General features: G+C 41.4%; 1 protein-coding gene across 1 annotated transcript in view; it reads left to right on the top strand.

Annotated features, from left to right (window-relative positions):
* Positions 1–24,166, top strand: part of EIF2AK2 (eukaryotic translation initiation factor 2 alpha kinase 2) — a 357,779-nt gene that overhangs the window by 202,694 nt on the left and 130,919 nt on the right. The window contains exons 10-12 of the mRNA XM_029594168.1: positions 1,203–1,255; positions 3,696–3,758; positions 23,128–23,247. Of these exons, the coding sequence (XP_029450028.1) occupies positions 1,203–1,255; positions 3,696–3,758; positions 23,128–23,247 (236 nt within the window). The remainder of the gene's footprint in view (positions 1–1,202; positions 1,256–3,695; positions 3,759–23,127; positions 23,248–24,166) is intronic.

Here is a 24,166-nt window from a genome sequence, read left to right as displayed (position 1 = left end):
AATATAGATAGCTTAGCTACCATTTGAATATCCACTGGGAGTTTGCATAGTGTGGTTTCTGCAACAGAAGAGTCCCACAAGTGGTCCTTAGATCATGGGGGGTAGCAAGTCAGATATTCTGCACCCATGGTAGATCTATTTGTGTCTCATCTGAACAAGAAAGTTCCACAGTTCTGTTCCAGGAGAGAATCACAGGCAAACTAGCCTCAGATATCTTCTCCCTAAATTGGAAAAATGATCTTCTAAATACATTTCTTCTAATTCCTTTTGTGGTAAAGATCTTACTAAAACTCAGAAGTGACCAGGGGATAATGATTCTAATGACACCCACGCCCCCCCCCCCCCCCCGCCCCAATGGTTGAGGTATATTTAGTTCCCACTCCTATGAAAGTTGTACATCAGGATACCAATATGGTTGGAGAATTCCTCAACTCTCATCATGCAAACCAGGAAGCAATTCTTTATCCAACATCATATCCCTAGCCCTGACAGCCTGGATGTTGAGAGGGTAATGTTAGGTTCCCTGGATCTTTTGAAGGATGTGTCTCATATTCTTCTTGTATATAGGAACATTTCCACCAGGAGGTCATATTCTTTATAATAGAGAAAGTTTGCCTTCTAGTGTGAGGAGAAGGCCCTAGATCTTTTTTCTGGTCCTACACAAATACTTCTTGAATAACTTCTAAATGTTTCAGAGTTTAATCTGAAAATTACATTAGGGTTCATGTCAGTTTAATTAGTTCTAACCATCACCAGATAGAAGGCAAACCCATATCTATATAGTCTTTAGTTGTCTGATTCATGTTGGGCTTATTCTGTTGAAGCTTCCTATTAAGCCTATTCCCATGTGTGAGAAAGCAAACTTAGCTGTAACAGGTGTTCTTTGAGGACTGGAAAATGCATAGTCCTCAAAACCCACCTGCCTCCCCTAGGAATTGATTTCTGTATATACTGATATGAAGAATTCCTTGCATGTACACCACTGATGCGGGAAATTTGCACATACTAGTGGAGTATTTTAAAAAATGTAAGGATGTGTAAGGATTGCTATATCCCCTTGTCCTCAGAGAATATTTGTTACAGATAAGCAACACCCTTTATTTCAAGATGTACAGCAGTATTTGAAAAAATGTTGCTTTAATTCTACATTCTAAACATTTTGCCTTGATGTTTTTAGCTTTCTTAATTTATATTTTTGATAGGAGTCTTCTCCTGATACAAACCACAAAAATGTTAAAGTGAAAAGTAAAACGAGGTAGGTTAATTTCATCTTTGTATTTATATGTGCATTGACAATTTTTGTGTTCTGTTGAAAAATTACAATTAACTTATAGTCCCATAGCATTGAACCATAGCAGTGAAACTGCTCAGACACGGCTTTGAGATGTCCTCCAAGCACATTCTTTTCTTGCTGGATATCTCAGCCGTGTTTGATACAATAAATCATCAGTTATTACTTCTACAGTTACAGGAGATTGGTATTGTCGGCTAAGTATTGCGTTGTCTCACATTTTTTCTCACAAACAGCTCTTTTCAAGTTAAAATAGGTGACAACAAATCAGATTGACATCAGATTACTACACAGGCTCCAGAGGATTCAATGCGATCAGCACTATTGTTTAATATTTATCTGCATCCAGTCTGTAACCTCCTCGCCAATCTTGGGGGCCAATGCAATATCACGCAAAGTTAAAACAGCTACGTCTGAGTTTCCTAACGCATGCAAAGCCATCTCTTCTAGGCACCCAATGTAATAGTTAAATGAGTTGGTGCGGTAAAAAGGATGAGCTAGGGACAAATTGTGTGTCCCTAGCGCTCAAAAACAGTCCTCCAGGAGAGGTGGCTGTGCGCCCAGACCAGCACCAGCTGACCTAACCAAACCTCCCCTCTCAAGATCTGGTCTGATGGGCGAAGCAGTCTAGGTCAGATCTGGGGGTCCTGTACCTGAAATGGCGGATTCTGAGGTCCATTTAGTAAAACAGTCTTTGCCAGACCCCAAATCCCCTCTCCATGCCAGGAACGCCTGCTGGAGACCCTCCCCTGGCAGGGCTTGTTCCTGATATTTAATGTTAATTTATTCATTCCTTCACATACTGCTGATTGATCCTTTCGCTGGTCCAGACTACTTCACCTATTGGGCCAGTCCTTGGGGGGGGAGGGGAGGAGAGATTTGGTCAGGCCACCTTTGTGAATAACGCCTGCCTCTGAGCAGGCATTAAATTTCTCACGGTAGTAGGAGACACGCTAGTCAGTCTCTTTCTTAGCGTGCCTCCTTGCATCGCAGGGTAATAGCTAATAGTCTCATCTACATAGAATTTATATGTGATGAGCGCTATTAGCTATGTGCGTTTTGGACGCACTAATCACATTATTGCATTGGGAGTTATTCTAGTGCACGTCAAAATGCATCAGCCTCTTGGAGTGGGCTACAGACTGTATGCAAATGACAGAAATTTGTTTGTCCCAGACACCACATCATCTACAGATGCACTTGATTACATTGGCCATCCAGAAATGGATGTATGAAAACAAGTTGGCTCTAAATGTAAACAAAACTAACTTAATAATTCTCAGCAGATTCCCCAATGCAGAATTTCCAACTTCTTTCAAATTTGAAGACCACACACTATAGATTTCAACCTCTGTATGAAACTGTGGGATTCAGCTTGAATCGGTGACCAGAGAAATGTCGCAACTAGTGCATTTAGCAAGCTTTGCGTCCTTCGTAATTTAAAATCTTATTTAACCCATGCATGATTTCAGGACCATTATTCATTCATTGGTAATATCAAAGTTAGATTACTGCAATTCCTTGTATGTAGGTCTTCCAACTTAAGTGCCTATAGGCAGTCCAAAATGCAGCTGTCAGATTGAAAGCTGGAACTCGACTCTTTGATCCAATCACTCCCATTTTGTTTACACTGCACTGGCTCCTGATATATTGGAGAATGCTATTTAAGATTGCATCACCATGCACTCAGTCATAAATCTCCACTGTGTGTTAGCAATCTCTTGAAAATATATTAACCCTCAAGAGCTTTAAGATTAGCGAATTGGAACCTGCTAGACGATCCCTTAGCCGGTTTGGTACATCTAGATGAGCCAAGGGAAAGAACATTCTATATCCTCTGGAACAGCTTGCCTGATGAAATTTGCCTAATCTCCTGTTATTCCACCTTCAGGAAACAGCTAAAAGCGTTATATTTTTCACAAGCATTTAGCACTATGGCATGCCATAGCTTGTCGTCTTTTTGTTTTAAAATTAATTTGTTTATTATGTTTATTAGTCAGTTTTTATGATTTTTAATCATTTAATGTAATCTTGTTTTATTTTTATTTCAATTTTTTTAAAATATTTTTTTGAATATGAATGTTCCTTTTGAAATCCACTTCTTCAGATTGTGCAGACTATAAATCCTTAAATAAATAAACAATAAACGAATTCTTTAATATTAAAAGTAGAAATGATGAGAATTACTAATGCTGTATAGTTTGGTCTGGTAACATTTACTTGTTAAAAAAAGTAATAAATTACATTATTGACTAGTATTACAGTTATTGCTGCTTTACATTTTATCAATTTAGATAAATCACACAAGCTATTTGCATGCTCCATAATTGAATTTATCATGTATGTTGATTAATGTATAGTTTCATAGTAACTTGTCTTTTTATTTATTTATTTGTTTTTTTAGAAAAGAAAAAGGGTTGGCACCTAACTTCTTAGGAAAATTGGATGAGAGCAGTAGAAATGATAGGTAAGAGGTAGAACTTTTCAAGGTTTCCTAAAAGTATTAAGGAAAAATATCACACTTAAACTAATGCAGAGATAGACAACTCTAATCCTGGAATGCCACAACAGGTCTGGTTTTCAGGATATCTCATATTAAATATCTCATATATATTCATTGTGGATATCCTGAAAACCAGACTGATTTGTGGCATTCCAGGACCGAAGTTGTCTAACACTAGTCGAATGCATTCAGCAACATAAATGGACAAAACTCCAATATTTGGAATATTGACCATGTGGGGAAAAAAATCACAACTTATTTCATTGACACATGTAATTTATATTTTGCCTATTTCTGTCTCCCTGTACTATTAAACCTCCCCTTTTGCTTTGCTGCTTTCCCTTTCCTCAGAAGTCACTATCCTATTTTTCATAAGCTTTTATCAATTTATGGATCTATGTACTAAAGTGCATTAGCACTAATACAAGTGTTAGGGTAATTTTCAAAGGAAAATGTAAATGTAACATACTATCATCGCAATTTTCAGAAGCCCATTTATTCGCATTAAGTGCAGGTAAATCCTATTGTCAATTAATTTTTCCTGCAAAAAATGCACTTAATGCGGGTAAATGGGCTTCTGCAAATTGCTACGAAAGTATGTAACATTTACATTTTTCTTTGAAAATGACCCTTATATGTGTTAAATGCTTGCATTAGGTATTATAAAGTTTGCACTAGTCCATGTTAATATTGAAGTGGACTTAACTTGGACTAATATTAACAAATGTTAAACTAAACTGCTTAGAATGCACATAATTTATATATCTTAAAGCAAAAAAATGTAATGATTTTTTGACTGTTTTAAATTTGTTTGTTTTTTATGTATTTTATTTTGTTGTATTTCAACTTAAGCATACACTAGAATGGCAAGGGATAAATCAAAGTAAATAATGCAAAATTATTTAACACCTTGTTAATGCCAAAATTTACTTACGCCTCTCTATGTGGGCAAGAATTCGGTTTGATGTCAGTTGCCACCATTTTCAGTTTGATGCCTATAAGGCTCCCTCTTGCCTAATATTTGTTTTGAAAAAGTCTGAAGAGATAGGAATGGGCGAGTGTGGGGGGAAGGAGCAATGAATTACATCACAATGGGGAATAGGGCAACAAGGCCTCTTGATTTTCTTATCAGGCGAGAAGAATTGGAGCTCCCATCATGGCTGGCATTACCCATGGTCATAGGCACATGTGTCATCAAATTCTAAAACCCTCTGATAATGCCTGATGTACTAAAAGGTTACATGCCTTTTAGTACATCAGACATTAAATTTGCTGGTAATGCCCACATCAAAATCTGCGTATAAGCCCGTTAATAGTTGATTTTAATGTGTTTAGTAATAGATCCCTTGGAGAGATATTAGAAGGCTCCTCTTCTGCACTGGTAATAAACGCCCATGGTGACCCTGAATATAATGTAAATCAAGCAACAAATATTTATGCCCTAGGAAAAGCTTATCAACTGATTTCTAGCAACTGAAAGAGCAGTCGAGTCCACAGCAGTAGTGAGTTTTATCAAATGGACATATAGGGCATATCAGTATGGTAAAGTAGAGGTCAACATGTGTGAAGAACTATGAGCTCATATTAATGTCTGGAAAATTTGGGATCAAAAGCCAATCTCATAGTGGGTAGCCAGAAAAGCAAGCAAGCAGTTGAGTTGAGGTAACTTGAAGAGCATATGGCAACTTCTTGGAAGCTTAAACTGTACTTGGGGACATTGTGATGGTGAGTTCCCTGTCAAAAGCATGTCCTCAGAGCTGAACGAAATTATGGAGGAGGTCGCCATGGAGCTGCTTTGAAGTTTGGCTTGAGTCAGAGGGTTACTCTGCATGATTCCAGAGAGACTGCAATCTAAACTGGTTTTACTGTCAGCAGAAGGAGACATGAGCATTTGGTGGGGGCTGAGGCAGTTTTGATTAATTTGTGCTATAAAGCTTACAAAATAAGAAACCAAAGGAGATTACTCCTATATTGAAATAAATCATAAGATATGCCATACAGGGTCAGACCCAAGTGTTCAGCAAGCCCAGTATCCTGTTTCCAACAGTGGCCAATCCAAGTCACAGGTACCTAGCAAGTACCCTAACATTAGATCACAAGCTACTATTGCTTATTAATTACCGTCATAGAGGTTTATAGATTTATCATCTAGAAACTTATCCAAACCTTTTTTTAAATCCAGTTACACTAACTGCTGTAACCACATCCACTGGCAATGAATTCCAGAACTTAACTATTATATTTATTTAAAAATCTTTTATATTACATTTATATCAAAATTATGTGCTAAACGGATTACAACTTAACATATAAAACAATGAGTAACTATGCGCTAAGGGGCGGATTTTCAAAGGGTTATGCGTGTAACCCCAAAAACCCACTCCTGCGCATGCCGAGCCTATTTTGCAAAGGCTTGGCGACACGCGCATATGTCCCGGGGCTTGAAAAAAGGGGAGGGTAGGGGCAGTCCAGGGCGGGGGCATGGCCAGAGACCTCTGAAGGCGACCTACGCCTGCCCGGAGGCAGGCGCAACTTAAATAATAAAGGTAGGTGGGGATTTAGGTAGGGATAGGGTGCGGATTCGATAGGGGAAGGTGTGTGGGGGGGGGGGGGGGGGGGGCGAGAGGGAACGGAAAAGCCATCGAGGTTCCCCTAAGGCTCAGCGCGCGCAAGGTGCACAAGTGTGCACCCCCTTGTGCGCGCCGACCCTGGAGTTTATAAAATGCACGCGGCTGCGCGCATGTTATAAAATAGGGTGTAGATTTGTGCGTGCCGGGTTGCGCGCACAAATCTACGCCCGCGCGTAGGTTAGAAAATCTGGCCCTAAGCGAAAAAGAATTTTCTTGGATTTGTTTTAAATGAGCTACTTGCTAACTTCATGGAGTGCCCCCTGGTAAATAACCGATTTACATTAATTGTTCAAGTCCTTTCATGATTTTGTAGACTTCTATCATATTCCCCTTCAGTTGTCTCTTATCCAAACTGAACAGCCCTAACTTCTTTAGCCTTTTCTCATAGGGCAGCTGTTCCATGCCACTTATCATTTTGGTCACCATTCTCTGCACTTTCTCTAGTGCAGCTATATCCTTTTTGAGATGCAGTGACCAGAACTGCACACAGTATTCAAGGTGCGATCTCACAAAGGAGCAATACAGAGGCATTATGGCATACTCCGTTTTATTTTCCATTCCCTTCTTAATAATTCCTAACATTCTGTTTGCTTTTTTGATTGCCACAGCACACTGGGCTGATGATTTCATTGTATTATCCACTATGATGCCTAGATCTTTTTCCTGGGTGGTAACTCCTAAGATAGAACCTAATATTGTGTAACTACAGCAAGGGTTATTTTTCCCTATATGCATCACTTTGCACTTGTCCACGTTAAATTTCATTTGCCATTTGGCAGCCCAATCTTCCAGTCTTGCAAGATCCTTCTGCAATTCATCACAATCCACTTGAGATTTAACTACACTGCATAATTTTCTGTAATCCACAAATTTGATCACCTCACTTGTTGTACTCCTTTCTAGATTATTTATAAATATATTAAAAAGCACCGGTCCAAGTACAGATCCCTGAGGCACTCCACTGTTGACCTTTTTCCACTGTGAAAACATCATTTAATCCTACTCTGTTTCCTGTCTTTTAAGCAACTTGCAATCCACAAAAGGACATCACCTCCTAATTTAGATTTTTCAGAATGACAAAAGCTCTGAGATAGAATGAGTGTTTATATTTATTCTGACCTTGCTGTACATTTCCACGTGCCACTATACAGATAGCTTAACTTGGTCTTTACTTCACAGAGAAGGCTGCTGCTTCAACTCTTTTAAAAGGTAAAACAGGTAAACAGATTCTTACTGTGAATAAATCGTAGAAAAGAGCAACCAAAGTCTGGATCACAGAAAGTAAAGGCAGGTAAAATTTCTTCTGCAGGGCTCGGACAGGTCAGACCTAAAGCATACTGACCGAGTAGAGCTGACTGGACACACAAGGACATACTCCAGGTTTTCTCGCGTTCAAGTGAGAGGTTATCCAGATGTCACTGCATACAACAGAGGCATTGAACGTGTAGGATGTCTCCTTTAGCTAGAGACAGAGAGGAGGAAATAGTGGGGAGGCACCATTCGATACAGTCCCTCCTTTTGAGGGAGCTGGGATGGCCACCCCCTTGGTGAGGAAATAAAAGCAGTTTGCAGCGGTGCAAAGGGGGGCAGTACTTTTGAGTTGTGGAGTTGGATGGAAGCACAGGAAGGCTTTTTCTTTAGATTTTGGGCCTACTTGGAGGACTCAGACAAATCCTGCCTGATTTCCTTGGGAAAGTTTGGGAAGCTTGAAGTCCAGTCAGTGGCTGGCTGAGTTTGTTTCCAGGTTTGTTTTTGGGATTTTCACATTTTTTTAGGTAAGAAGCCTGTGAATCTCCTGGGTGTTGCCTAGAGAGAGCTCACAGGGAAAACCTTTCCCTGGGGGGCCCAGGATAAGAGACCTGCCTCTCTGCAACCTCCTGGAGGACAGAGGTATGGTGGTGACCTGCTGCAAGATGCTTATGATGTTTGGAATCAATTTTTTGGGAGAAGTTTTGGTTAGAGGAACTGGGAGGAAGAGTTTTGCTGCCCCCTTCTACTCTGTCAAAAGGAACATCGAGAGCTGTGGATTTTGTGTGGATCCCTTTCATCTAGGGATTTGGAAAGTTAGGGTTCAAGTGAGATATTGGAGAACTGTGAGTAAAACCACATTGAAAAATATTGAGGACCCCCATTGGAGTCTTCATCACTGGGGAAAGAGGAAATTGGGACTCGCTGAGCATTAGACTATTTTGCCAATTGTTTGCTAGCTTGTAGGGGTTTTCTTGCCCACTTGGGAACCTCATTTTGTCCATGCCCTGAAGGGTGAGTGTTTTCCCTTGACTTGGTAGTAAGAGACCCTTGCATAGATAAAGGAAGGACTATAAATAGGAAAAGACCTGCTGTACGGTTAAGAACTGTTTTCTGAACTGTGCCATTAATTCATTTGATTCACCTTCAGTAAAGTATTTCTTTTGGACACTCAGAGTCTCCTGTGTGTTGTTGGCACTAACAGAATTCACAGCAGTAAAAGATTTATACCTCTCCATAGGAAAAGTCACAATGTCACCCCTGCCACTCAGGTCCTTGGAGGATAAATCCTTTCCCCAACCAGTAAAGAACCTATGCTCTGGGGAAAGAGCCTTATGAGAGAGCTAGTACAAGAGGATCCAGCCCCAAAAACTATAAATTATTTTATGGCATAAAGTTGCTTTGTGTAACCCCCAAAATGGGGTTACACAAAGCAACTTTATGCAGAATAAAAGCATGATCAACAGAAAGGAACAGAAACAAAAAAGGCTGCTCTGGTAGCAGGATACTGAAAAGCAGCAAACAGGAAAATTCCTGTGGAGACAGGACAATAATGGTTGCTCAAGGTTGAAAGACCCTTAATTTGATATTGAGTTGGATTCCCTAAATTTGATTTAAGATGGTGGCGTATTATTATTTATGAATGTTCTCCATTCTTGTTGTTATGGTGACCTAATGATATGATTATCAGGGCAGACTACACAGAAACAGAAACATTGGCTACATTTTACAGAATTTTTACAGGATCCTGGTCAGCACTCTCCTACCTCCTCCCAGAATAATCCCCTCCAAAAAAATTGTCAGACTACAAGATTGAAAAAGACGTTCTGAAGCAGCTTTAGAGTTAGAAATCCTAATCACTAAGGCCAATACTGCTGTTCTAATGCAGACGCTCAGAGTTGTACATATGGATGTTTTGTGTGCTCTAGCTGCCCTAAAAAGTGAAATAGATCTAAAATAAAAAGAAAAGCAGAACAAAATCAATATTAAGGAACAAATCAATACTAAGCAAGTTTATACAAAGAAATGAAAAGCCTCAAAGTTTACTGACAACTTGAGATGATAAAGAAAACGAGCAGTGCTAGTAAAATGTTTGAATTTTGGATGTAAACTTTGAGGGGTAAGAGTTTTATGTTTAGAGGAGAAAAGATTTCTCTTGACTTATCTCAATTATTTTGGTCAGAAGAGGCTGAGATCTAAAAATGTAGTCTATTATTCAGGATTTCCTTCCTTTGTCTTTTCAAGTGAAATGGAAGAAATATTTAATTATAACTGATGAAGAAGTTGTAGAGACACTTGATCAACTTTTTCAGGCTCTGAAGGCCCCTACAGCATACTCACACATAAGAGAGAATTCACAGTAGGGGAACGCTTACTTCCAGTCCAGCTATACAGTCTGGGTCTTTTCACCATAGATTTTCTCAAGTATCAGTACATAAACATGATTGGAGACGAGACTTCTGCTTATATACAAGGTATAAGACTTCCAAAACAACAGTACAATATAACAATAATACATCTCAGAGGAAGAACTCGCGGATCTACTCCTGGATCCCAAACTTTTCTTTGGCCTTCATGTTGTCTAAATACTGGGAAGACCCTCCAGGAGTTCCAGCATTGCTTTTGAATGCTTTGAGGACCAATCCAGATTTTCAGGGATGGAGCCGTATAGCAGGCTATCTTTAGTCTGGAATTGGTTTTCTTTGAGCCAGTCTGTGGCTCTGTGTACAAAATACAGGTCCCAAATCAACTAGATCCTGGTTCAAGACCAGCAACAATAGCTTTTTCCCCTAACTGAATTCCCCCCTCCAAAGTTTGCCCTCCAAGCACCCTAAAATTGTCTCGAATTCTGGCCTTCACTGGCAGCATACACTATTCGCTAGACAGGAGTCGGTCTAAGTCCCCTATCCTAGGGTCAGATGTCACAGGAATAGGCTTGGATCTGTGGCTGCTGAAACAAAAACAGTTTGGTTGGTTTTAAATGCATATGGAAAATATTTTTCAACATCTTATCTATTATTCCAGAACCCAAGTCCACAGTTACACGAATTGGATTCTAAATCAGGAACACATCATAGTCTGGCATAGAGTTAGAATCTATAAAGGTAAGCATAGTATCTGGTTCGAAATCCGTTTTGTAGTCAAAGGAGACTTTCTTCAGGCACAGGGTCTGCCGTATCTGATGCCCCCTTCAAGCACAGAGTCTGTCTAATCAGGATTGCCAACTAAAGTACCCTCCTCAGTCGCTGAATTTGGCATGGCATCTGCATCAGTTTTATAGTCCAGTGTGGCAGACAGGTCAGATCCAGCAACCACAAGTTCCAAAAAAGGGGTACTGATTCTTGCTTAGAAGGTTTTGGACCTGTACTTGTTTAATAATCCTTATTAGATCAGGTTATCCTCTTTTGACATGGCTCTGCAGGTCATGCAGAGCAGGCACAGGATTGAGAGTTGGGTTTGCAGCAGAGTCCAAGCTCGAATCTTGCAGTTGGCATGACATTTGGTCCAGAAGCTGGAGTCTCAGCAGACTGCCAAAAGTGAGAATCAGATTGATATGGTTACCTCTTCTAGTTTTGCAGACCTTGTGAATGGGGCAGTAAAATTCCTTTTAAAATTGTGTAGAGCATGGCAGTCTTTCAAGTCCATCATCAATTTAGAGCTTCCCTTCTGAGCAAGAAACTCACTGACTACTTTGCTGGCCTCATTTCTGAAGTGGAGCAGAGTGTGCTGTACCCAGGCATAGCATTGGTTAAGGTATTTTTGAAGTTGTCCTCTGGTCCCATCAAAAGGCTTTGGCTATGGTGGCTCTTCTGTAAAGATTGGGTTAGGTTGGGTCTCCAGTTCCCCAAATGTCTGCTCAAATGCCTTGAGGACCACTTGGGCCAGTGGCACAATGGATAATGCATCTGACTACGGATCAGAAGACTCTAGGTTCAACTCCTATCTGGCTTGTGCTTTCTCTCTCTTCCTTTGCAGTTACTATCCTTAAGAGAAACATGGGTAACCTACATGGAGCTGCAGTTGCTACCCTTAAGAGACATGGGGATAACCTGCACGGAGCGGCAGTTACTACCCTTAAGAGAAACATGGAGGTAACCTGCATGGAGCAGCAGTTACTACCTTGGGAAGCTTGCTGGGCAGACTAGATGGATCATTTTGGTCTTTTTCTGCCATCATTACTATGTTACTAGGGTTGTTGTCTGGAACTAGTCCTGAGCAAACTCCTCTGCTATTCCCAGGAGTCTCTGATAGATCAAGTCCCTTCCAGTTGCCTCAATATATCACCCAGCATTAAAATCTTCATAAAACAAGTAGAAGCACCCATCAATAAAATTCTGCAGGGCCTTTGAGTGGCTCCAAAATTTCAGATGATGAAGTAGAAGTGAATTGTATATCACAGTCTGTATTAACTTAAAGTCATGGTTCTTTATTCCAGTGAAAAACCAGGACTGGATTGTAGTCAGGATTGCTGCGTGGCTTCCAAGCAAAATCAGCTGCAAGGTGTGGCACTTTGCTAGAACGCAGCATTCAACTGCAGAGCTGGTTGCATTCTAATTAGCTCACACCTGTAGAGTCTCCAGCACCACATCCAAAAATAAAAGCAATTCATAAAACAAAAAACCCTAGCTCTAACAGAGCAAAAACTACACTTGTTTTAATTTGCTAACTAGCCCCAGACCAGGGCTAGATCCCTTTGAGCCTGAAAACAAAAAAGGACACAAAAATTGCAGCTTACAGCAGCAAAAAGGCATTCAAAGATTTGTTTACACACTTTTCCTCTGGCCAGCTAGCTGCAAAAGTTGGAGGCTCAGTAAGGGGTTTCCCAGTATGTTAACAGGCTGATGACATCTGCAGCACATTCACACAGGAATTATGTTTCAATAATGGTTTTATTAGAGATGAGACTAACATAACAGTTCCTGATTTATGCACTGCAGATAAATTTAAAAGGTTTACTTCCAGTCCTGGTATACAGTCTTGGTCATTTCATTATGGATTCTCTCTAGTAGCAGCACACAGACTGATTGGAGACGAGGCTTCTGTTTATAGGCAAGGTTAAGACTTCCAAAACTTAAGAGTACAATAAAACATTAATACATCTCAGAGGAAGAATTCGCAATTCTACTCCAGGATCCCAATCTTTTCTTTGGCCTCCATACCATTTAAATGCTGGGAACACCCTCCAGGTGTTTCAGCATTACTTTTGAATGCCCTGAGAACCAATCTGGATCCTCAAGGGCAGGGCCGTATAGCAGGCTATCTAATCTGAAATTTGATTTTTCTGAGCCAGTCTGTGGCTCTGTGTACAAAATACCAGCCTCAGACCAAGCAAACCCCAGTTCAAGAGCTGCAACAATATCTTTTACCCTGACACTTTCAAGGAAATTAAGACTAAGAAGAATGTGACACTACTGGTAATAGGACTGGAAGGAAGCAACATCTAAGCACGGAAGAATTAGTAACAGGTAAAAGTTGATAAACCAAATTTGGAGAATATCTCTGAACTGGATATGTACTTGACCAATAATTTACAGATAAAACATTTTTTTCTTTGCGTTTTTAATCCCTTTCTCAAAACTTAACATTTAATAAGAGGTAGTTTAAAATAAGAACTATCCTTTTAGCAAGGATCACTACAGGCTTCACTTTGAATTGGTTTAGTAAATATGGATATGGATTGGTTTGCTTTATGGGAGGTAATTTTCAAACACATTTCCACACATTTATAACTGTGTATGAATTTTTTCTAGGAAAATAGAGATTGAATTAATTCTGTGTGCTAGCTTAAAGTTAGCATTTAATTCTAAGGTTATAATTGTGAGTTTGCAAAGGTCATTTGCTTGATTAGAGAAGGTGAGAGAATTGGTTCTCAGGCAAGGGGGTCATTGGTGTTTGATTGCCCCCAATCTCCCATCCACCCTAGTCTCATTTTTTTGATTATATAGATTATTGCCCCATTAGGAGGAAAAATCTTCAAAATAAGTCAATTAGTGATTTAAAACAACATTAATCCTGAGGTCAATTTTCAAAGCTGGTTATTTAAGTAACTTAGCCAAATATAACTTATTCAGTTAAGTTACACGGAATATTCAGCGGCACAGTTATGCGTCCGAATATACGCAAATATATCCGCACTTAGCTGTATAAGTTATAATCGGCTAAGTTTAGACCTGCTCTTTAGCTTGTCTAAACTGTGGCTAAGACTGAATATCAGTAGTTAGCCGCATAACTTGTACAGCTAATTCACTCTGCCCCGATCTGCTGACTACTTGCCCACAAGTTATACAGGTAACATTTTAGCCATAAAGGTGGTGGCCTCTGAATGTAGGTGTATATTTAGCAGCTGAAAGCACACTTTGAATATTGACCTCCCTGTGTTTAGTAATTGACTAATTTTAGTCCTGTTGCTAGTCATTGACAAACTAACGTAAGATTTTATTTATTTTATTTATTTTTAATTTTTATATACCGAAGTTCTTGTGGGAATTACAAATCACTCCGGTTTACATAAAACGATGAACTGCCCAACATCATATTTAAACACCCATTAGATTTAAACACACCCACTCCTTACACAGCTTTAACAATTTAAACATCTCAACAACATTAAGATGCAAACAAACATCCAGCAGCAAGATGGGGGCTATCCAGTCTTTTGCACCAAGCGTCACATGTATGATTATGTACCATTTGGTGAGAGGCTGTATGTGTGTACCCAGGGCAAATATCTCCTGTTTCTCAGAGAACAAATGCAATCTCTGAAGACCAGAGTGGCAGACCTGGAGAGCTGAGGTAGAGTTGGCTTTCAAGGACATAGTAGAGCAGTGCCAACTTCAGCCAAGGTCACCTGAAAGAAGACCATCACATTGGTAATAATCATGAGGCTAGAATCTGCCCTCCAGGTGATGCCTTCTCCTCTTGCACCAATGATATGTCTGCAGGAGCATTTGCCCAGGAGGGAAGGGATAGGACTAGCTTTATAGTTGGTGATTTTATCATAAATGCAGATAACTGGATGGGTGATAGGACATGAGGATTGCTTGGTAATTTGCCTGCCAAGTGTGAAGGTAACAGACTTCACATGCCACTTAGATAAATTTTTATTGAGTGCTGGGGAGGAGCCAGCTGTCAAGGTGCATGAAGGTACCAATGACAAGAAGTTGCAGGAAAGGAGGTTCTGGAGGCTAAATTTAGGCTTGTAGATAGGAAATTGAAATTCAGGACCTCCAGGATTACATTCTCTAAAATGATCCCCAAGATCCTAGAGACAGGCTGAGCTCTGGAGTTTATGTGTGGATGAGACAATGGTGCAAAATAGAGGGCTTTAGATTTGTTAGAAAATGTGTAACAATCTGGGGAAAGGGAGCCTATTCTGACAGAATGGGCTCTAATTTAATTAGGGTGGAACCCTGCTGCTGGTGCTAACATTTAAAACGGAGATAGAGTAGTTTTTAAACTAGACTATGAGGAGGTCACTTGACACTGTGAGCAAGGCAGGATGTAGATTGCTATATTTTGGCAGCTATCCAACCTAATCTGACCTCTGTCACCTTAGAAAGTACTCTAACATATTCAGAAATGACATAAGAGACTACCAACTCTTGCAGACATGAGTACTAGAGCATCTAAAAAAGAAAGAAAAAGTGTCATTGCAAGATGGCATCTTGTTTAGAAAACCCTGAGATCCCTGTGGTAAGCACTATCTTCCCAGTTGAAATAATGACTGCAGTCACTCATGCTCTAGAACCCCACTTTGAAAAGCTGGACAAAATCTATGATAAACACAAGGAAATGACTTTTTGAGGAGTTTGGTCATAGGGTAACAGAGGTCGAACATTGGGTCTCTGAATTAGAGGGTGAGGTGCAGGGAAACTCTGGTGACCTTACCTCTCTAAAAACAAAGGTGCAGCTTTATGAAAATAGGCTTGAAGACCTCAGAGCCTAGTTGATGCTTCGATAAGAGGCTTCCTGGAAAGATGGCTGCCAGCGGAACTAAACCTCGGTGCAGATTGTGGTGCCATAGACGTGGAGCACACTCACAGGCTGGGGGCAAAGAGGTGTTTAGACGCTAAACCACAAATAGTAATAGTATGCTTTCTGAATTGTGTGTAAACGGAAGTTTTTTTTTTTAAATTTGTTTATTCATTTTACAACAATCATACAAAGTATCCACTTTGCGAGGAAATATGGTATCAAATACAACAATTTAACAAAGAATAACCACATTTGGTAACAAATTTTATTTTTTACAATACCCATTAGACCACATACCCTGGAGGGGGAGGATATCAGCAATTTTAGGAGTAAAGAAAACTCAGAGGAAATAAAAAATAGAAATGGCTTAGCTTACAGCACTACTCTTTCAATACAAGATGATCTCAAGTGTTTAGGTGTTACCCGATTGAAGCATGACCTTTTTTGAATCTATGAAGCTTTTAAGCTGTTCTGGTATGAAGAAAATATAAGTATCTCTATTATATTTTACAATGCATTTGCACGGGAATCGTAGATAGAAGGTAGCACCAATAGTTAAAGTAGCCTGTCTTAAGGCTAGAAAACCTTCCTTTCTCTCTTGTGTAGTTTTTGACCCATAAATAATGCATTAGAGTCCTAAAATAACTTTTCATCACACTACTAAGGTCATTTTCTGTATATAGAGATATCAACAATGTAGCTCTCTCTGTTATTTCAAAATTAGATGACTAAATACTCTGAAAGATTATTTAAGCCCAATGGAGAATTCAGAAGCTGAACACCAGAGCGAGATGGTAGAAAGTAGACTTTATCCAAAGGGGGAGCGGATTCATTTGTAAAGCCCAATACTTCCAGGAAATATTTTCTGATAGAAATTCTAGGAACTTCTCCTACCACCCTTGGGAAATTCAAAATTTGCAGATTAAGGTGTCTTAAAGTGTTTTCAATGAATTCCACTTTCCTACTCAGGGCAGAACAGTCCTGAGTAATTGTAGATTTAACTCATCACATGTTGTATTTCTTCTTCCATATTCTTAATCTTTTCTGAAGTTTCCTTTTTCTGATTTTCATTAAACTTAACTAAAGGGTCCACTTGCTGAGACAATGAGTTTATTTTCAATGAACAGTCTGAAAATGTTTTTCCTATAGATGAAATTAGTTCCCAGAGTGAATCTAGGGTTACTATGACAGGTTTTTCCAAGCTATATGCTGTTACAACATTTGGTAAAGACATAGCTGGAAAACTCTCACCTCCTTTCAACATTTGAAAACTTGTAGCCGCTGGTGCAGATATTATGGCATTTTCACTCTCGATCAGAAAGGATGTAAGCGCGGGTACAACTTGCAGCACTGCTCCCTCGATCTCCAACGGGGAGACTTTCGCTTCAGGGCTCCTCGTTGGCCCCAACACAGAGGCCAACCACGCCGCTGGTGGCCCACAATCATCCTGGGGGATAAACGGAAGCTATTTTAAGAGTGATAAACTCAAGCAAGCAACTTTACTACAAGAGGAATAAAGTGCTCATTTTTCAGGACTCTTCAAATGCACTGCGTCATGAATTCGCTCCAGACTGCTCAACACTCTATGACCTAAAAATTAATTGATATATCCTGTGAATCTCAGAATAAATGGTTTATCTTGGTAAAAGAAGCCCAAGAATTTGTACAGAACCTGGAGTCAGGCCAGCTTTAACACACAGACTTTGTTTTACTATTTCCTTTCGATTGTTAGTTTAATCACTGGAGTACTACAGAGTATGGAGAAATTTCAACGACTGGCAGTGTCCAGGTGTGGTAGCTCAAGCAGTGAATGTCTTGTTAACAGCCAGAGGAAACACCAAGAAAACTCAGCTTTCACTTCAGTGTGCTTTGTTTACAGTGGATTTAACTCAAACATATCGGCAACACACCTTCACTTCATAAGTTACCACAAAACAATATAGCTCACCGTATTTCAGGTATGCACAAACCTTTAGTTATGGGAGATCCTCACATTGGTTGCTCTCTCTTCTTCCAGGTACCTCCCCAAGCTCTTTCTGCCCTGCCAACTTAACCCCTGGCTAAATGGAATTCCCCTAGACCAGAATCCCTTGCAGTGCTGATTATTAAGGAGGACTAAGCAAGCTACCTGCGACCATTTTTTTAAGGTGGTTTGAGGGAGTTTCTTATGGAGTCCCTCACATCCCCTCCCCTCCCCTCAGCTCAGCCATGTCTGGTCAAGCGTTCAACCGTGTTCGGGCTAAATCCTGGCTCGGCCTGAAGGGCACTCCCCTTCCTGGTGGACGACCCCAATTATCCGTGAGCTGCCCCCACAGGGTTGAAAACTGGGGATGATCTCATCCCAGGATTACTGGATATGGGAATTCAGGAAAGAAACATGCTTCTATCATGGCCTGTCCTGCTGGAGTTGCTAACAGGATTTGGCTGGTTGAGCGTTTTGCTTTGTCCCTGTGCATACACGCCAGTGTCTTTTTCCTCTTGTGGTTGATATGCTGCTTCTGAAGCAAGTCTTGTAAATGAGAGTCTTGCTGCACTCCGAATCGATCAGCGCTTGGGTGGGCATTCCATCCAGTTCGACTTGGATTATAAAGTCTTAGTTTTGTATGAGGAGTGTCTGCGAAGTTGTAGCTTTGATCAAGTATGGCACCATTCACGCACCCAGTCATCATTTTCGTTCTGGGGCCCTAGCCCCACCTCTGATTCTCTTCCATGTTGTTCTGCCCCTTTGCGTTTGTGCTCCATCCATATCTTTACGCCAGGGACATCCCTTCTCCATATGGTCCTCTGCCAAACAGAACAAGCAAGTCTGTGGGGCAGATCGCCCCACCCCTGCACTGCCCCTTGTAGGCCGTCAATATGGGCAGTGCTCCTTGTCATGGCTGTTCTCCATGCAAAGGGCACAGAAAGTAAAGACATTCATACACACCCGCTTCCTGGCCTTCTCCAGCCTCTCCACAGTTCCCTTTTTCCTTTGACTTGGGATTGCCCCTGTTAAGGAGATTTGCTTTTCCCCCCATGTATTTCACCTTGTAATGTTGGCTGGGTCACTAGGCTAATGTTCATAAATCCCCTTCCCTCATATCAGCAGTCCCTTGCTAAGTGACCTCTCCCACCACAGTCAAAGCATGTGGAAGGGACTGTGGCCTGGGTTCTGAGCTCTGAAGAACTAGTCATCTTGGAAGAACGCTGCTGGGGAGCTTCAATCTCTGTGCTTCGCCAGGGGGTTGCACGGGTTGCCTTTCTAGCCTCCTTAGACCGTCAGCCATTAATTGCATCAGATGGAAGGCTTCCGCCAATTTTAGGACTCTTTCTAATGTGAAGCCTGTGTGACGACAGACCCAGTTCCACATGAGGTGGTCAAGCCCGTTAAGGAACTGCTTCAGGATCACCTGTTGGGCTATTTCTAGTCTGGCCTTTGATTCCGATGGCAACCATTTCCTACTGGCATCTTTTAGGTGGTGAAATAAATTTTGGGGGCTTTCCTTGGACTGCAGGGTACCTGCTGGAACTGCTGCAAATATATTTCTGAGGTATACCTAGCTCTCTCCAGGATAGCGACCTTGATCTCTGCATAGGTGACCCTCTCATCTGGGTTGGCTGCTTAGAAACCCACTTGACTTCTGCCTGTGAACAAGTTCGCCAGGTATGTTGTCCAACTTGTTTCAGGTCAAGCTGACAGCCAGGCTGTTCTTTCAAAGTTTTTCAGGAAGACCAGGTTTTCAGCAGCCTTCATTTTAAATAGGATGTGAGGCATTGAGGTTGCCTGCGATATCCTGTTCAGAGCAGCCTGCACAGCCTCCATGATCTGAAGTAATACTGTGTACTGCTGCATCCTCTGCTATTGTATCTGCTGCCGTTGATTAATTTGTGTTTGCAGGTGTTCTGTAATTGCTGCTGGCCCGTAGTAAGGAGCTGGATCACCTGCTCCATTCCATTGCTCTTGTGCCAGCCCGAGTTACGTACCTCTCCCAGGGATAAGAAAGAGAGCAGAAAACAAAACAAAAAAACCTGCTGTCCTGTCCAGCCTTTACTCACTCCTTGACCCCTGACTAGTCGGGCAGGGATAGCTCCCTTGGCCTGTGTGCAAATGTGGGTTGCAACTGGGCCCCAGGAAAAAATCCCTCTGCAGATTCAAGAATGGAAGTTCTTATCTCCAATTCCGAAAATTTTAAAGTGACACTAACAGTGTATTCACATAGTTGACTCACAGAACTGGATAAGTTATTATCAATCCTTGATATCACTCGCCAAATGTCCACTAAGGATATCTCTGTTGGCGCAGGAGGTGGGGGCTCATTATAGGGCGCACCTTAAAAAAGCGAAGTCGCACTGGGTCTGGAATAGAGCATCCTGCTCTAACCAGAAACTCTGTATTCTTAGATATAGATGGAGCAGTTTCCTCAACTCTTAGTAATTGTGTAGTCCCAGGAGAATTCACCTCTCTTAGATCCCCTGAGCTACCTGAGAGCCATTACAGCCCTGAGGTTTGTTAAGAACAGAAATGTTAATATTAGAATCTTCCATCAACATACCTGATGAGGTTTGAGGCATAGGTGGTGGAGAAGTGCTTTTTGAGAAAAGGAGATCTCAGCTATTTCAGGACTCAAAAAAACTTGCAGTGTTGAATAAGCTCTTTTTTCACCCATTTCACCAATAGATGAAAAAAATCGGCATAAGGGCCATGCCCCTTTGGTGTACAGCGTGCCACTATGCACCACTTTTTGAAGGCCTCAGGTCCAGATGACAACACGCCTCAGCTGTGCCTGCAACTCAGACTCCCTCGAAGCCCCCAGGTCCTGGGCTGGAAAGTAAAGACTATCCCCACTCCCCCCACTAGGCACCACTTTTTGAAGGCTTACAGATCGAGATGACAAAATACATGGGTGGCCTCAGCTGTGCCTGCGGCGCAGACTCCCTTGAAGCCTCCGGGTACCGGGCTGGAGAGTAATGGCTGCCCCCCTCCCCCCTTCTTATTTTGTTTTCAAACCAACCCCTACAAAAAGCACACGGGTACAAAGCTGCAAGCTTTAAAAACTTTCACCAAAAACTTTAGACATTTCCACAAAATTTTGCAATGCCATTCAACAATAAAGTTCCCACCAGCAAGGAACAGTCTTGCTGTGGATGCATTTTCAATTCCATAGAATCAAGGCCCTTGTGATTCCATCAATTCATCTTATAGCCAAAACAATTAAAAAATGAGGAAGAGAAAAGGGCTTAATGATTTTGATATATGTCTTTTGAATATGGCTTCCTCGTTGTTTAACAGCCAATAAAGTTGGGAATATTCCTATCCCTGATCACATAGGGGCAGATTTTCAAAGGGGTACGCGCATAACACCCGAAAAGCTGCCCCTTTCACCCCCTGCGTGCCAAACCTATGTTGCATAGGCTTGGCGGTGCGCGCAAGTCCCGGGGCTTTCCTGGGGGGCGTATCGCAGCGGCACGTCATCAGGGGCGTTCCGGGGGCAGGGCCGTGGGCGTGGTTCCGGCCCGGGGGCGTTTTGGGGGCATGGCCGAGGCCTCCGAAACTGCTCCCGGGCCGGGGAATCGCGTGCTGGCAGCTGGCCGGCGCCCGTGAGTTATGCCTGATGCAATTAATAGCAGTGGCGATTCCCTAAGTAAACTTGATTAATAGCCGTTAATGGACTTCTCCATTAACGGCTATTATCCAAACCTTTTTTGAACCCAGCTACACTAACTGCACTAACCACATCCTCTGGCAACAAATTCCAGAGCTTTATTGTGCGTTGAGTGAGGTGAAAGCCCATTAAGTCAGGGCTAAGGCAGCTTTCTTAGTCCATCTTCACTCTGCTGCTATACGGGCCGATACAGTAAAGTCCGCGGGAGAGCGGGCAAACGCCTGCTTTCCCAGTGCGCGCACAGGACACTCTCTTGTGCGCGCGATACAGTATGCAAATTAGGTTCGGCGGTAGAAACAGGTAAAAAGAGGCGCTAGGGACAGGAGCGCGTCCCTAGTGCCTTTTTAGGGACAGGAGCGGCGGCTGTCAGCGGGTTTGACAACCGACGCTCAATTTTGCCGGTGTCGGTTCTCGAGCCCGCTGACAGCCACGGGTTCAGAAACCGGACGCCGGCAAAATTGAGCGTCCGGTTTTCAAGCCTACTTCGAATTTTTTTTTTCTTTTTTCTTTACTTTTTTTACCCTTCGGGACCTCTGACTTAATATCGCCATGATATTAAGTCGGAGGGTGCACAGAAAAGCAGTTTTTACTGCTTTTCTGTGCACTTCCCCGGCGCCGGCAGAAATTAGCACCTACCTTTTTAAAATGTGTGCTTAAGTGGCGATTTCTACGCGCATGACCGATTTAAAATCTGGCTGAATGTGCATAGTTTTGAAAATGCACAACTGCATGTGTTTGATTATTCTCTGCTCTAAGTCTGCGCCAGGAGTGCCTCCTCTCAACAACGCATGCACTTTTACCTGCAGAGAGGGTGGGAAATTATCAGACAGCAAATTTACCCGCATAAATGGCTTTGAAAATTGCCCTCTTATAGTCTTTAGTGAAAGCATGTTAAGGATCTGACCCATCCCTGGCTAAGGAGGAGCAGGCCACACCTGGGGAAATTTTCCAGTTCTGGAGCAATGGAGGGGGCAGAGGCTGGGAGGGTAATCTAGTCCCACCACCACCTTTTTCTTTCAGAGGTTTTCTCACCCATCCCACCCATTTGAGACAACTTGTGGGGTCTTGATGCAATGTGTCAGGCATAGGAGATCGCCAATTAACCGCAGTGTAGAGGGCAGGGTTGATCACATCTGGGGGCACATGGCAAATACAATGTTTGAACGCTGGCCGGGCAAGAATACTAAGTAGCGTGATATAACTGCGTGAGAGCGAAACAAGTTGCCTGTCAAGTCTCAAGCTTTTGACAACTGCGATTGGACTACTCACTACCCAGAATTGTGTTGGCATGCTTAATGAGTGAATCCACTCTTTTATGGACCAGGATATCATTGCACCACAGAAAACTTCATCGGTAACTAAGGATCAGATTGCAAGGTAAACTGAGGGCAAGGCTTTGACTGTTTTGCATCCCCATTGACACTACATTGCTGTAGCATGATACCATTTTGCATTTGGGAATTGAAATTCATCAGGTGAAAGTGTGGTTCCCCTGGGAATTGAGAATATGCTTAGTAATTGATGTTTAATATTTGAATTGTTTTATGCAATTGACCTGTCCTGCAGCCATAGCCATCCAATAAAATCTTCTTTTTGAATAACGGTGTGACAGAGATGCCTCTTACAAATGCAATAGGTAAAAATTGGGATGGGGGGGGGGGGGGGTCAGAACAGTCACACCTGAGACGACTGAGTGTTTTACACATGTTGGAAAAAAAATCATTACTGCAAGCTTTTAACACAGTTTAGTAATAAGGGCTCTCAGCTTGCCATCATATTATCAGAGCTATCAGTTTGTGCCACATACCTGTTCATATAATAATTCATTCATATTTTCAGCTTTAAAGATTTTGAAGATGTATCACAACTTGGCAAAGGTGGATTTGGACATGTATATAAAGCAAAGCATAGACTTGATGGGAAGTTTTACGCTGTTAAAAAAGTAAAGCTGTGTGACGAGTAAGTATCAATTAAATGTTTTAAGTTTATAGTATAGAGGACATATGTAAGAATGTGCCTGGCCTGGTGCAGTAACCTCCAACCTCTTCAGGAGGTCATGGCCGTGCCCACATGAGGAATGCCTCATGACAAGGAAAGGAGTGAAGGGTTTAACTTTTAATTATTGCTACGGATATACAGGGAAACGTGATATTGCACCACTCACACAAATAGATTCAAAGTATGCGGCTGCTTTTAGCACACTTTATGCTAGTTAATTTTCATAAATTTAACATTGTAAATAATTGCTCTCTTGGTTAAACTCCTCCTGCCTCTTTCTTGTTGCTCCCAGTTGTGCTTTTCCCTGTTTTATTGTAACTGCTTATTTCTTTCCATGCACCTGTTAAAGTTTATTGTAATTTCTCTTTGTTTATCACCCCTTGTTAAATGTAAACCGGCATGATGTGATGCCTGTCATGAATGCCGGTATAATAAAAACACTAAATAAATAAATAGATAGATAAATAAATAAAATAAAGAAACTACCCGGTTAATTTCTCTTTGAAAATTATCTAGTGTAAAATAGTTATGTTGAAGCTACCCACATACTTTGGATTTGCTATTTTTCTGGACTATCGAGTACCGTGTTTCTTTGCTTGTTTACATAGCTACAGTATGTTGGAATCTCTGCATTAAGAGGGCAATTTTCAAATAGCCTGCATATTGCAAAGTACGTGGATACTTTTGCGGTGAGTGCTTAATAGTTAATTTTCAAAGAGAAACTACCGAGTTTAGTTTCTCTTTGAAAATTAGCTACTGAAAATACAATGTTCATTAAATGGAAAGAGAAGTATCACTGAAAATTCTACTGTGCTAGATGTGAGGAAACAAATTATGTCTTTTCAGTAAATTAGGACAAATTGAATAATGAGAATTCAAT

This window comes from Rhinatrema bivittatum, chromosome 3, assembly GCF_901001135.1.
Source record: "Rhinatrema bivittatum chromosome 3, aRhiBiv1.1, whole genome shotgun sequence".
NCBI classification, from domain to species: domain Eukaryota; kingdom Metazoa; phylum Chordata; class Amphibia; order Gymnophiona; family Rhinatrematidae; genus Rhinatrema; species Rhinatrema bivittatum.
The sequence above is the reverse complement of the archived record's forward strand: the minus strand, read 5'-3'. Positions and strand labels throughout refer to the sequence as shown.